The sequence below is a fragment of the Natator depressus genome, chromosome 4, assembly GCF_965152275.1.
Source record: "Natator depressus isolate rNatDep1 chromosome 4, rNatDep2.hap1, whole genome shotgun sequence".
Taxonomy (NCBI): domain Eukaryota; kingdom Metazoa; phylum Chordata; order Testudines; family Cheloniidae; genus Natator; species Natator depressus.
Window position 1 is genome coordinate 91764666 of NC_134237.1, and position 15503 is coordinate 91780168.

Below are 15503 nucleotides of genomic sequence, written 5' to 3' on the forward strand. Positions count from 1 at the left end.
TGATAGGTAGTTAAATGTTTTTATGTATGCAAAAAGATTTTTAAAACATTTTAGAAAGGGTGAAAAGTCAAGCCCTAACAAGTTAGGATTTATAGTTGCTCATGCAAACTTAATTTGTCCGTCCCCCCCGTGTGTGCGCACATTGATTCCATTTTTAATTACATGATCACATACTATTTTTTTTCTACAGGACCCCTGTCTCATTTAGTACACAGGATGAATAGAGCTCACTTAGTCAGCTGCTATTCAATATTTTGTTTTAACCTCCCTTGCTGATTTGACTGTAGGCTTTATTTACTGTGCGTTAGTCAAACCCAGCTCTGACAATAAAATTTATTAATTTCCTTGTGGGCTTTTTTTATGGTGCCTATCACTATAGAATCACAGTGCTTCATAAATGTTAATTGGCTAAGCACAGTGAGGTCTAAGGGCTTGGCTATACAGGGAGTTGTTCCAGAATAGCTATTCCTGATTAACTCCATGCCATTATTCTGATTTAAGCTAATTTGAAACATAAGAATGGCCATACTGGGTCAGACCAATGATCCGTCTAGCCCACTATCCTGTCTTCTGACAGTGGCCAGTGACAGATACTTCAGAGGGAGTGAACAGAACAGGAAGTCATTGTGTGATCCATCCCCGTCATCCACTCCCAGATTCTGGCAACACAGACTAGAGACACCATCCCTGCCCATCCTGGCTAATAACCATTGATGACCTATCCTCTATGAACTTATCTAGTTCTTTTTTGAATACTGTTATAATTTTGGCCTTTACCATGTCCCGTGGTAACAAGCTCCTCAGATTGATTGTGTGTTGTGTGAAGAAGTACTTCCTTTTGTTTGTTTTAAACCTGTTGCCTATTAATTTCATTGGGTGACCCCTGGTTCTTGTGTTATATGAAGGAGTAAATAACACTTCCTTATTCGCTAACTCAACACCAGTCATGATTTATGTAAACCTCTTAGTCATCTCTTTTCCAAGTTGCAGTCTTTTTAATCTCTCCTTATATAGAAGCTGGTTCCTATCCTTTATTTTATTTTATTTATTTATTTTGCTCTTCTCTGTACCTTTTCTAATTCTAATATATAAACAAGTCACTCTGCCTCTGGAATTAGACCATTCCACCACTCCTAGAATTAATCAGGAATAGTAAATTTGCTTTAAATTCACACACTACCTTTTTCTGAATTAATTTTCATGTGTAGACAAATGTTCACACTCAACTCAGAGAAGTGCCCCAGTAACGTGATAACTTCTGAACACAACATCTGCTAAATCGCAACATTTATGGGAATATTTTAGGCATCAATGGGCAGGATCCTATTGGTGGGTTTTGGTGTGTGAGAAAAACTGGAAGGGGGAAATAGGGGACATATGGAGCCTTTGGCATCTGGCTAGCAAGCCCAGCAGCTTCATCCAGGTCTGCAGTTGTCTACAGAGCAGCAGTTTCCAAACTGTGGAATGCAGCCCCAAATAGGGTCAGGCTATCAGCAGATGGGGTCATGGTGAACCTTAACATATGGAAGATGTCCTTTTGCTTTGCACAACATGACCTTGCGTGTATGGTTAATGTGAGATAACAATGGATGAAGCGTGACCTCACATGCACCATATGTACAAGGGCACATTCTGCAGAGGAAAAAGGTGTCCTCCACACAATAGGGATTGGCATGACCTCAACGTACAGTGTGTGCAAGGCCCCACTGGGCTGAGAATGCCATTTTGCTCTTCAGAATAGTGTCCTCCATGTTGTCCTGAGGGTCCTGGCAGGAAATACTTCATTAAAACAAGGTCATGGCAGCAAAAAGTTTGTGGACCCTTGCTTATAGATCAAAGAACCCGTTAACACTTTCCAGCATAACAATACCCCATCTCAGCTCTGCTGATCCTCCCAATACACTTGACACCATGAATGATTTATCTCCCAGAAATAAAAATAAATATAAATAAGAATGGTGCAGGGGCAGGAGGGAACGGGCAAGTGTGCATAACCCCTGGCATAGTGGGAGGGATGGGAACTGGGACCCTGGCATGAGGGCAATGGGAGTCGCATGAAATCCCTGACAGGTGGGGCGGGGCTGGGGAGGATACAGACTCCATGTAATGGAGGGGATGAGGGCATGGGAAGAATAAGGGCACACCTACCCCCTGGCATGGGAGGGAAATGGGGGACAGTAGTGTGAGGGAAGAGGGACATGGAGGGTACACAGAGCCTCACCATATGCTGGAGAGGGGAAGGGGGGTGCACAGGTCCTGGAATGTGGAGGTGGGGGTTTCAGGGTGTCCCTGAAATAGAGGGTGATGGAAGGGTTGTGCAGAGAGACCTTGTGGGTGGGAGATAGAGGGCAATGAGCTCAGCCTAGAGAAGCTACAAAGTGTACAGCCCTTTGGTTAATTTAACTTTACAACATCTTGCTAGGTGAGGAGGTGGCTCTGTCCCCATACAGATTGGGAAATCAAGGCACAGAGAGAGTAAGGTCAAGTTTCCACTAAGTTTTGAGTGCCCCATTTTAGACATGTACAACCCAGTTATTTAGAGGACTTAGCATTATATAGCACATGTTCAAACCACAGCTCCAGATGACTTAAGTTTCAACTGTAAGTGCTCAGCACTTCTGTAAATCAGACCACAGGGAATCAAATTGGACACCTAGAAAATGAGGAATGGAGTTAGTGGCCACCTATGAAAAACTGAAAAGTTTTGGTTTAAGGGGCTTGACTAGCATTACATTACTAGGGATTTTGTGGCAGAGGCAGGGATAGAATCCAGTTCTCCAGTGCAGCATTCAGTTGCCCCTAACCGTGAAACCCTCCTTTCTCTTCCTGCTCCTTGTCTGATGTGTCTCTGCCCTCCCACTGGCTCATAGACCTAGTCTGCCTCCCCAGGCTCCTCATCCAATCTCTTTCCCCTCACCCCCTTTATGGCTTCTTGTCCCTGTCTTCCCACTCTCCTTGTCTGTCTCTTTGCCCAGCCAGTCCCAGTTTTTCTCCTGTATCCAGGTCATTATCAAGTCTCTCCCATTTCCCCCCCACACCTTCACACGTCCTGGGTCTGAATCCTGATCTCCCTTCTCTAATCTCATCATCTCCCCATCCCATTGCTCATTTGCCTCCCTGGCTCCTAGTCCTAATTTTCTTGCCCAACCAGTTCCAGTTTCAGATTTCTTTTCCCAGTATACTCCTTTCCTTCCCCCTGTCTGGCTTTTGTCCCCTTTGCATTCAAATCAGCTGGTCCTCCTCTTGCTGCCGGGGTGCCAGGAATGGGGTCACTGAGAACAGAGGAGAGATTGGCCTCCTGCTGTCAGTTCGGGTGCCCAGCTCCACAATGGCCTGGAGCAGCCATTACAGGGAAAGTCTGGCTTCACCTCTGTTTGCCTGGTCGGAAGCATGCTCAGTTGCTTTGTGGGATGGTGCACGTGCAGTCTAGTCAGCACTTGGCGAGGATGGAGTCTTCAGTGATTTTTAGCTATTAAAATCTGAAAAGTCTCTACTGAGCATGTGTGAACTGTGATTTTTTTTTTTTTCCAAATGTATAATTTGGAGCAATTTGAGCGTTCTTTTACAGAGATGGCAAAAGGCACATCCTTGACACACAGGTCACCCCCTATAAAACGTCAGGTCTGTGCTCCAGAGCTGTTCAAAGAAGAGGTCTCCAGAATTTTTTAATCTGGACAAAATGTATTTTTCCTTTCCCTGAAATGACTGAACAGTTTTGGCTTAAATCTCTCCTCTCCCTCTCCAAAATAATAAAAATTAATTAATTAATGAGGCAGACATCTGGCATGTAAAAGTTCAGCCCTAATGGTTAAACTTTAGCTATGTTATAAGCAACTGACAACAAGGTCTTAAAAGGGGAAGTTTGGGGCAATCTGAATAGTAGGTGGTGCTACCAACCCCCCCATCGTATATAGATCTATTTCATAAGCCACTGACTTGTCATAAATTGACATTTAAAATATAAATGTATTATTTCCAAGTTTTTAATCCTGAAAACATGTCAACTATTTGTTTTCTGTCCTACCTAGGCTGAACTAGAGGCTTTTGAGAACAGGTTAAAAGGACGACGAAAAAACAAGAGAAGAAAGGATGACGTAGAAGTTGAGCAATCGGTGTGGCAAAAATATAAGAATTTTATCATGCTGCCAGTATGTGGAGTTGCTGTTGTGATGCTTGCGTGGCTCATGGCTTACAACAACTGAAATAATTTGATCTATTGTAATATTCCTCAGTTGGGCTTTAGGTACCTCTTATTGCTAGAATGTTAGTCTGTATATACTAGAACTTCATGTTCATAGTTCAGTTGTATATTTAATTGATGTCATGAGGGAAAAACAAAAAGCATGTGAAGCTTTTAAATCTTAGTTAACAGCACAAAAATATGAATTCAGAGTAGAATGATTTAAAGTTGTACAGTGCATGTGGTCATGCAGTTTATCCTGCACAGTTTCACCATCTCTGTTTTAATATATTGTATTATGTCTCATTAACTCCACTTTGCAATGTTAAGCATAGGTTTTTTAATTTGGTTGTACTGCATACCAGTACATTTGTAAAATAAGGTTAAATTGAGCCATATTTGCAGTAAATCAACATCGTATTTTTGCCACTTTAATAAGCAGAGGCCACTCTGTGTATGGCAAGCTAGGCAGCTGCCTAGGATGGCAGATTTCTGGGCAGTTGCCTAGAAAGGAAGATTTTAGTCCAGCTGCTCCTCTGTCATGATGGGGGACAGTCAGGCCAAATTTGAGTGATGTTGTGACCCCATGATGACAGAAGGGATAGCCAGCCCAAATTTGAGTGGTGGTGTGACCCTAGGTTGCAATACCACTTTCTCAGATTTGGCCTGACCACCACTCTGTCATGATGGAGCAGTGGCCAGGCCATATTTCAGTGATGTGAAGGCAGTGCACTGAAGCATCGCGTAGGGCAGCAGATTGCCTTGAGCTGCCACTCTTAATAAAGGTTAGTATTTTTAGTCTTTGATTTAGATAAATCATAATTCATACAAAACAAAATAGGAAGATCCATCCTTCGGCAACTTTTAATCATCATTTTATTGAATATAGAACTTCAAATGGTCTAGAAGACTTGGGTTTTCCACAGTGGAAATGTCAGCTTTCCTCACAAAAGATTTATTTACTTCGCTTGCGCTATCACAAACAGTACAGTGGGTCTCACATCGTTACTTTTCAAACCTTTAATTTTTCTGTGCCTCAAAAAAAATAAAAAGCCTAATGGAATCGCAGACTTGTGCTGATCATATGGGAAGTTGCTTGACAATGAAGTGAGCTCTCAAAGGTGTGCTGTCTTGTGACACTTTTTTCTTGAACAAATTTCCTTTACAGTATAAGGAAAAACCCACTTTGTTTTCTGCTTTCATATATTCCTTTAGTGATAAGTAGAGGCTTATTCCAAATCCATGCCATAAATGCAGACTTTGCTCTTCCAGGCCAGAGAGCAAACAGTATTTTTTTGTGAACACTTATGCCAAGTAATCCTCCTATTGATGGAGAGGAGAAAAGAGGAGGAGATTTTCCTTAAACAGATGTATGAAGATAGTCTGTTCCATTGTCAAGTAATATGTTGCGGACCTGTTTGCAGCAGAAATGTTCATATCAATGTGAGTAGGGCTTTGTTGAAGCAGTTCTCACCTTACTTGAAATGAACTCATTTTTTTCTATGACAGTGTTGGCTATTTCTTCATTAAAACAAATACATTGTAAAGTGTCTGCCTGCTTAGCTCTACTTCTGTTGCCAAAAGAGAAGGAATCCATCTCTTCAAATAGAGAAACCATATGAAAATGGTCTGCTCTTGCAGCAGAAGCTTTGTGTAGATTGCTTTGAGTATTTTTTATCAACTTGATGTAAAATATTGGAGGGAAATACTGGCAACTTCATTGATCATGTTAAATATTTGTATTTCTTGTTTGGCAGGAAAACACATTGCCATTTTTAAATTATTTCTTTTCATATGTAAAAGACACATCCTCTTATTAAAGGGACTAATTATCTCCTGATCTGTTGGTATGAGAGAAAGATAGAACTTAAAATAAACCAAAATATCAAAACTAGTGGTGTATAATCCAATCACAGAAAAGCATCTTAGTCATTTGCACTCTCTAAAGTTGGTAGGTCTGCTACAAGCAGTGCTTGTTGAATAAATATTCATGAATCCTAGCATCAAGGAATGTGAGTGGGTTAAAACAATCTGCATCTTAAATGCAACAGATTACTAACTTCTCTTCCACTTATGATTTTATACATTTGATTACTTACATTTTAATGTTGGAGGAGGAGGCTAATCAGTTTGGTTATAGATGCAACAAAGTATTTGGAAGTACAACATGCAAATAACACATTTATGATTTACTCAGTACTTGAATTGTTTATAACTTGTATAGGGAAAATATTGAAGCTTATTTGCAATCATTTCAATAGTATGTTTCTACTACATTACAACATAATGAACAAACATTCAGATATTAAGAATTTTATTTTGCAAAGAAAGTAAGAATGGAGAAGTCTATATCAGCCCAAGTGACATACATACTAGAAGGGAAGTGTCTGATTGGCATACATACTTGTCAGTCTTAAAATACAGTATATTTAGCTATATATTTAAGTACAACGCATCTTCCAAATCTGAATAACTCCTGCAAGGTGCTAAGCAACCTCATCTCCCACTAGTATTAATAAGAGTTAAAGGTGCTCCCTTACCTTTCAGGGGTAACTCAGCATTTTGGAGGATTTGGCCGTTAGATTATAAGCCCCTTGGCAGCAGGAGACCTGTCATTTATCTGTAAAGTATCATGCATACCTTTGGCACTGTATTCCTTACAGTCATCTGTTAAAAACCCAGCCATACAATAAATGTGGAATAAAATCTAGATCATGCATTTGTTCTCAAGTAGTAATATGATAAAGGAGCGCACAGTACTTAAACAGTAAACTTTGATATGGATCAAAATGGAAAAACTGTTAATTTCCTACTTGTCATATCCCCCTTTTTGATGGCTACTTCCCTGATTTTCTCTTTGCCCCTCCTGAAGATTCATTTCAGTCCCTGAGCTATAAATAGGAGGAAGGAGATTAAATTTATTCTAGGAAAAAATTAACTGAGATCTATTAAACTGTGGAATTACTCTCTCAAGTGAAGTGATGGTAGCTCCATTGCTTGTCATTTAAAATTATATTCTCCAGGACTTTATCCAGTCTACTGTAGATGAGAGAACAATGCTGAACTATTGCAAAGTTAGAGAAGGTGACTTAATAGGTTTCTTCTATCTCAAACCTTTGTAATATCCATTCTCTGTCAATAAAGTTAATTTGATGGTTTTGCTTAATAACTAAAAGGATGAAAAGGGGAGAAATGGGGGGTGAGGAGAGAATGTAGATAGAGCAACAAAGTAGGCAACTTTAATATTGCAATTATTTATTCATATTTCTTCATTTTAATGCACTGGCAAAAGTGAGACCTGAAAGAGGGGGAGTCCACTCAAGTAGATCGTGTGGGAGGGAATTAATAGTCTTCAGCTCTCTTTGACCAACATGTTGGTATATCAGCACTGTTATCCCTATCCAGGCACTTTATTCAAATATACATCCAACTTAAATACAAACAGTTTTACGGTAACTGCACCTGTATCTGTAGTCCATTCCAGGAGCACCCAGTCAGGACTCCAGCCATTACCTATCTCGGGGGTGGGACCTTTCTCGCACTTTCTTTTGACAAGGGGTTTTAAGGCTGCACAGCTCCCTGCCTTACACGGTGGTATCTCCAGCAAGCCAGTCTGCCTAATGGCCAGGGCCCATGCATTGCTCTGTCTCCAAGGGCTATGAACAACGTATTAGAAACAGGTTCCAGTTGCCACGCAGCTCTAAGCAAGCATGTTCATTAAAGCATTACAGAAGAAACATAAAAGAGAAAGTTCCTATATACATGCTAAAAGCTTACCAGAGTCACTCAGTTTTACGGGGCCCTAGTAGGCCAAAATCTTCCCCACCCTTCCAGACGGATTGGGGGCTTCCCTTGGACAGAAGGTCCATATGCTGGGTCAGAGAGAAGGCCCCTGAGTCGGTTTAAACCCAGCCTTTTTATACCACATGCCTTGTCTGTGTCTGAGAATCCATGATATGCAACCCTCCCTAGGGGGGTGATACTCCTCTGGTGGGGTTTGTATCCTGAGTGAGCCACCTTAATCACTGACCCACTGTGTTTAGCGCCTTTCGGAGCTGTGATAACCCTCCTTCTTGGAGTTGCACACAGTTCCTGGCCCACCGTGATACGTTAACCATAACCTTAATAAAATATGGTCTCCAAAGATATTGCATGGGATTGCAATATCTATCACACAGACATCCCATCATTCCTCCTGCATTAAACAGTCATGGTTAAAATCTCACTATGTAGACACACCAAAACTAAAACTATTTGTACAAAGTTTGTGGGCTCAGTTGAAGCTTTAAAACACTGCTCTATATTGGATAATGTACGATCATGGACTGTCCCAGTAGGGGCGCCAACAGCCATGCGTCAGCCACGATGCCTGGTGGGGTGCAGCTCATACATCACTCTTTTAGATTTTGTGTGTGTGTGTGTGCGCGCGCTCCTTTCTGATTCCAGCTATATCTGGCTGCTGGGGTGTGGGACGGAGCCGAGGACAGAGAGCTAATTCCTACCACTTGTGGGATGGCTAACACTCTTAGCCAGAAGTAATTGTGCCATAGAGCCTAACTACACTTCTTGTATGGTTGCTGTTCTGTGATGCACAGGTTGGGAGAAGACTGCATATGCAGGCAAAGGTCAGGCATAGTGTAGTCCCATTTTTCCTCTTAAATATTGTTTACTCCAATCTCTTCCTCTTAAATTATTTTTCATGCTCTGGCCATTTTACACGTTTCTCCCTCTAGCTGCACTGAAATGCAAGTATATACTTTAGTCTTTATCTTCTGGCTCCAACCAAACTAACCAGTTGCTTTCAATACATATAAATTTAACAAAATTATTCTGCACTCTGCCAGGCAGTGGAAGCCAAGGCATATGGTTGAGAACAATAAAATCAAAGAGAAATTATCTACATTAGTAAATCAAATTTGCTAGGAGACAATAATATGTATGTGTATTCCCTTGTTTCACTATCCTCAGTAACAGTTTTTTTAAAATGTGCATTGTACTATAAATGTATACAGATCATTCCACTGGAAAACAAGTTCTGCTTTCCGCTGATAGACTAATGTCACCAACTGTGTGTGGCTATCTAGTTAGTGTGAAGACAGACTAAATGGCAAGCTATGTTCCTGATCTGGAAACCACTAATAAGCGAAGCAATGGGGGGAGGGGAGCATGTTAAAATAACAGAACACTTTGTTAATATATTAATTTCTGGAATGTAGTGGTCTCATTAAAATAGCTGCTAGAAACAGAACTTCGCTTAGGTTTGCCCTGGCTTCCAGACCTTACAATAAAAATGTGGATAGTTTTCACAGAGGCTTCAGCAACTGGAGTGGCAGCATAGAATGTGGGTGGAGTGAGGTGTTCCAGGTGTTCTAATTCCAGCTCCACTACTGACTTGCTGTGGGCTTTGAGCAATACACTTCTCCTCTGGGCTTCAGTTTCCCTATCTGTAAAATGGGGTTAATGCCACTATTCACCCTCTTCGTAACTTAGGCGTTTGAGAGGAATAGTTAACATACTTTACAAAATATTAACCAAGAAAATCACTGTGTAAAGGCTAATTCCGTGTCTGTCTACTGTTAAACAGTCAGCAGTCGCAAAGTCTTTTAAACCGTTTGCTTCTCTGTTTCTTATTCCACACATTTGCTGTTATTTGTGGAGTAGCAGCAACTTGTTCTACTTTTCATTTTCTACCGGGGGATTTTGCCCAAGTGAAAAATGCAAGATTGGACCGTAGCATTTGGATTGGAAGCATTTATGTACAGTTTGGTGTGCATGGCATTTGAGAAACAAAATGGCCAGTCCCTGCCCTAGGAGCTTGCAGGTAAATTAGGCGTGGCATAAAGCAAGGGATGGTGACACAGGAGGGCTGGGGAAGAGTATGGGTTGGCAGAAGATCGTGAGATGTGCTTATTTAAGTATCTTGGTGGTCTCTCTTTTACTCTAAAATATGGGGTAGTGTCTGGAATGAGAGCCAGGGTGGAGATCAGTGATGGAAGTTAGGTTCAAGTCAAGGGGTTTTTTTAGTTGGAGCTAGATTCTCGCTTTTTTTCTTATGATCACTACAGTGACATTGCACTAGCGCTAAAAAACATTCTTAAAGTACAATAGTAGAAGCTTATTTGTTTTAGTAAGTAGAGCTGAAGCATATTCTCATAATCTACTTACACAAGATGGTGTCCTTTCTAAGTGAAGGGTGACTGCAGCTCCTGGAAAAGTACTGGATCCTTTTATATTCTGGTAGCATCCACAGTGTAGTAGGCATTGTCCGCAAACACAGGTACTCCCTGCCTTGATCTTTGGCTGAAGTCCTGCAATCAGATGCATATATGTGGACACTGGGAACCCTGCAGAGATCCACTGACTTAAGTGAGGCTCCACCTGGCTATAAGGGTCCTTCTGTATGGATCCAGTTGCAGGATTGGAGCATGAGCCAACAAGCAACGTACAAGGAGAAGGTGAACCAATCAAAATATGTGCAAATTTTATATGGATTGTAATCATTGTTCAGTGTGTGTGAGGTTTCTCCCTGTGCCTGACCCACAGCGATACCAGTCTGGCAGAGCTCTGAGCTTGAGCGCCTGGCTCTGTGGTTCAAGCTGTGGAAACTCTCTCACTTTCAGCTTTTGAGGTCCCGGGCACGGTAGCTGTCACACTATCTTTAAATTTGTTTTACATATTTCTTCGGCCTTGGAGTTTAGACTATGGGCTGGGAAGGCTGTATATGAAATCATCCATCTGTGATTTGCTCTTCCCCCTTCCGGGATTTCGAGTCCTTCAGCAACATGCCACTTTTACCCCCTAGGAAATAAAGTGAAGAGATGGATCTTGCTCAGGTACCTGAACGAGTTGGGATTGGAGGCCCCTGATAGGGTGAAGGGAGCTCATTGGCCCTGTTTCAAGCTCCCGGGAGTCTATTCCTCCAGCTTTCTTCTCTCCTTGCCCAGGCTGGGCTCTCCTTTTATACTGGCAACGTCTAACCCATTTCTCTGTGGAATTCTAGCCTCAATTTCACCTAGTCCATGGGCTCAGAGGACAATCATTAATTTCAAATGTGCCCAGATAACTTCCCCCACCTGCCATCTTCGGTGGGGAATGTGAATGGTGTCTTAATCAGCACTTCCTTGGGGCTTAATTCCCATTCTTCTCTAGTCCCTCAGGAGGCTGCAGAGCGGGCAACGTGTACTTTGTCCAAGAGCCTGTAGAAATAGAGCACAGCATTCTGTCTAATCAAATATGATCATCAATTACCTCCCCACCTTTCATGTTTCCTTGCACAGAGGAGTAAAAGCCCTTGTGAGAAGAGCTTTGCAACCCCTGCTTCATCAAACTGTCAGCGACAGGACCATTAAAACAAAATAAACCCAGAAGCCAAATATTCTTTGCAGCCAGTAGTAGCATCCTATTCAAGATTGCCTGAGTGAAATAAACCTGGGTTGGGGGAGGGATCGATTCCACCCTTCCCTTTACTTTGTGATCAGCCAGGGAAGGAATGGAGGCTAGCTCCTCTGGGCGAGCTGTGCACCTGGCTGACCCCGGAAAGGCTACCTGCCAGCCGGCCGAACTTGGTAGGGCGATAGGATCGTTTTATTGGCAGGGAACCAAAGGGTGGCGGAGCAAGGCAGTGCTGCCACTTTTCTCCAGGAGAGCCCCTGTAGCCTGGATAAGGCGAGGACAGGTCAGAGTGACAGAAATTCATCTACACAAGTGGGGTGAGCTACGTGACCAGCCCCTGTCCCTTAGCTCTAGCGAGTGATTAGTGGTGGCCGGGCATAGCCTAGATCCCTTTGCACGTCATCTGCTATGGGGGTAAAAGCTGGGGCTGATCTGCCTGACTCTTAATCTTCCTGCCTTAGTTTCCTGCCCCCGGTTACCTCTCCTCCCAGTAAGATGAGTTCGGGGAGAAATTAACACACAAGTTGGCTCCCAGCCTGTTCCCAGGGAATCGAGTCCTTGCGAACAAAGGGGGGGAGGGGGGAATGGTGGCTTGCGCGTTGAGGTTTATTATTATTGGGTGGGAGAGGGTGGCGGGGGGAGCAGACAAAATGCGGAGCCCCCTCCTTCCCCCGAGCCCAGTCTGTGTGTTTGGGAGGGAGGCAGGCAGTCGTGGCACTTCCGTGTGAGATGTAGAAAGGAGAAGGGGTGGGGGGAGGAAGGTGGAGAAGACTAAGCAGCAGCCAGAGCATGTTCTCGATGCAACCGTTCCCTGCCCTGCCTCCGGAAGAAGAGCGTTACCGCCAGGTCCTCTCCACTGACCGGGTAAGGCAAGCGCAGCTCCCCGGCCACCCTACGCAGCTACCGCATGGGTCCGTCCCCTTGGCACCAGCGGTGGCCACAGGCTCCTGGCGTGCCCGGGGCTGCGTTCGTAGCCCATCGGGTCCCGATGTAGTCATCTCCACCTCCCGGATGAGTAAGTAAGCCCCAGGGCGGCTGCCAGCCAGGGGTCTCGGGCTGTGGCAGCCGGGGGTCCCGAGGACCACGCCCAGAGGCGCGCAAGATGCGCAGCAGAAGGGGGACGAGAACACCGCGGTTCCGGCAGCGCTCTGCAGCTTAGCTGTCTGGGCAGCGCCTAGCGCTCTCCTCGCTGAGTCGCCCGCAGACTGGGGCGAGGGACAGCAGGGTAGGAATCCACATGGTTTGGGTTAGAGGAACCCACGGTCCCAAGGAAACCAGCTCACGCCGATTTAGCTTTGCAGAAACGATCCCATTTAAAGGGGCCATAATTCCTTGGGGGCAGAAACCGGAGTGTCTCATTCCGGCCCGACGGGTGTGTTCGAGAAGCGCTCTGGGGAAAGGAGAAACTTCCTGAGCAGGTCCAGCCTGGTGGCCGAGCCGCTGCACCTTGCACAGCACGCGTGGCCGCCCTCTGCCTTTCCACCGCCCGCTTTATATTTTGTAAAGGGGCAATTAACTTTAGCTTACTTCAGACACTCGAGAAAGTTCAGCCCGTCACCGCCGAGACACCACAAGGGCACACCAACTTACAGCGGCGAATCATTGGCAAGGAGAAACCGCCCTGCTGCCCTTTAATGTAACCAGGGAACGTTTCGTTTCCTTTCATTGTCAAGGGAGGACGGTGTGTAATCAACAAATGCCGCCAGTGGTTCTGTCCCCAGCCTCGCTTAGCAATCAGGGAAGTGATCAAAATGAATGTGTTCCAATAGCCATGCCCTTTAGGGCTGAAATAAAATATCACCGCATCTAACTGGCCCCAGACAGGACTGACTCCCTGGAGACAGGCGAGGGCTGAGCCCCCAAGTTGAACAGAAGTCCAGGGTAAGACTTGCCCTACAAAGGATAAATCCGCAGTCACCTTCCTGTGCCCAGCCCCGCCGCGTTCTGTTAGCGACCCGGGCTCAAGGAGAACAGCAAAGGGGGTTACTTTGGTTTTAATCGGATCCATTTGCGGCCGGTGATTGGCGAGAGCTGAGAAAAGTTATGCGGAGCGCAGCAGGTAACAAGTTCGCTCCGCGTGTCTGGCCATGTGTGCGCCGAGCAGCTGCTCTCCGGCATTTGTGTTGCGCGCTGTCCCGAGTGAGTGTCAATGTGATTATTGCCCTTCCTCAAGGACTAGGCAGAACTAGACAGCAGCACGGTCAGGGTTAGAGCGACACTTGTACGTTTCTTCCTGGCTGTCGCGGGGCAGCGTGCGGAGCCCATCTCGTGCGGGCTCGCCGAAGACGCAGGAGTGAAATGCAAGGCGAAAACCGGCAGCTAATCGCGCTCTGAGGGACAGCGCGGTTGTGATGAATCCAAACGGGAAGATGTGCCGAGTACGGGCGTTCCCAGTCCTCTAGGCACATTCCCTGGGCCGGAGAATGCTGGGGCCCTGGCTACGCTAGGAAAAAGAGAGACCAGGGGACAGCGATCACGTGTTAACTAACACGTTGTAAAATCCTACTGTAGACAGGGCAAAATCGTAGCGTTAACCCGCTGTCGCTCGCCCAGGTGCACCCTGGACCCCAGACTAGGGAAGCGGGCGCGTGTCGGAACTATGGTCTCCTGCACCAGCCCCAGACTCGGGGTACAATGGGGTAGGGCGCGGGGAAGGAAGGGTCGCCAAGTCAGGGGCTGCTGGGCAGACTAAGGGGAAGTCGTGAACATAAAAGTTTGAGCTTCCTAAGGAGCAGCAAGGGAGATGTATAAAGGGTTCCCGACTTGCCACAGAGCTCAGAGGTAATATACCGCCACTGGGGCAATAGCTTGAACAGTGCGCGTGTGATGTACAGAGCCTTTCTCCCCACGGGGTGTTATAATGTCCTGCTCTAATGAGAGGACCAGAACTCCGAGCGAAGGAATGAGCCCTTCTGGGGGGGTGGGGGGCAACATTTAAAAACTCACTTCTAGCTAAGTAGCTAATGGCTTCTTACACAATGTCTAGGAAGGAACCGCAAAACACCGACTTTACATTTTGGCGCTGTACAGCAATAGCGTTTAGTACACTTTAAAAACATTTTATACACTGCATACAATAAAACACGATAAACAATTAACACAGCCCATTATTTGAAACGTTTGTAAATATTGTCGTATATTATGTTGTCCCCATTCTCCACTTGATTTAAAATCCAGGTCCTTCAGTCACATCTCAGGGCAGAGCAGCCATAGATTCCAAGGCCAGAAGAGACCACTGGGATCATCCAGTCCAGTGGTTCTTAACCAGGGGCACATGTACCCCTGGGGGTACGCAGAGATCTTCCAGAGGGCACATCAACCCATCTAGATAGTTGCCTGGTTTTACAACAGGCTACATGAAAAGCACTAGTGAAGTCAGTACAAACGACAATTTCATACAACTTGTTTATACTGCTCTATATACTATACGGGGGTGGCCAAACTGCAGCTCATGAGCAACATGTGGCTCTTTTACAGTTAAAATGCAGCTTCTGGAGCCCACCATGCCCCCCTTTCTCTGCCTAATAGACTGGCAGGGAAGGGAGCTTGGGGCTTCTGGCCTCTGACAGGGCTCAGGGCTTCAGCCCGGTGGGTGCGCCTGCTGGGGCACTGAGCCTTGGCATGTGCCTCCTATAAAGCGGAAGCCTCAAACCATAGCACCCTGCTGCAGGGCAGAAGCCCCAGGCCCCAGCAGGTGAGCCCCACAGGACTGAAGCCCTGAGCCCCAGCAGGCATGCCCAGTTCTCCAGGTTATGAAAATTGTCGTATGCAGCTCAGAGGGTCAATAAGTTTGGCCACCCCTGTACCACACACTGAAATGTACAATATTTATATTCCAATTGATTTATTTTATAATTGTATGGTAAAAATGAGAAAGTAAACAATTTTTCAGTAATAGTGTGCTGAGACACTTTTTGCATTTTTATGTCTG

The 15503-nt window shown here is 44.9% G+C and overlaps 2 protein-coding genes across 7 annotated transcripts in view; both read left to right on the forward strand.

The window, feature by feature from the left end:
* NFXL1 (nuclear transcription factor, X-box binding like 1) overlaps nt 1-7220 on the forward strand; it is an 88060-nt gene extending 80840 nt beyond the window's left edge. The window contains exon 22 of the mRNA XM_074951453.1: nt 4029-7220. Within this exon, the coding sequence (XP_074807554.1) occupies nt 4029-4202 (174 nt within the window). The 3' untranslated portion in view covers nt 4203-7220. The remainder of the gene's footprint in view (nt 1-4028) is intronic.
* Nucleotides 7221-12217: 4997 nt separating this feature from the next.
* The window catches only part of CORIN (corin, serine peptidase), a 311181-nt gene continuing 307895 nt past the window's right edge, over nt 12218-15503 (forward strand). For all 6 annotated transcript variants that reach the window (XM_074951457.1, XM_074951456.1, XM_074951458.1 and 3 more), the window contains exon 1: nt 12218-12436. In XM_074951457.1, coding sequence (XP_074807558.1) covers nt 12362-12436 — 75 coding nt within the window. In that variant the 5' untranslated portion in view covers nt 12218-12361. The remainder of the gene's footprint in view (nt 12437-15503) is intronic.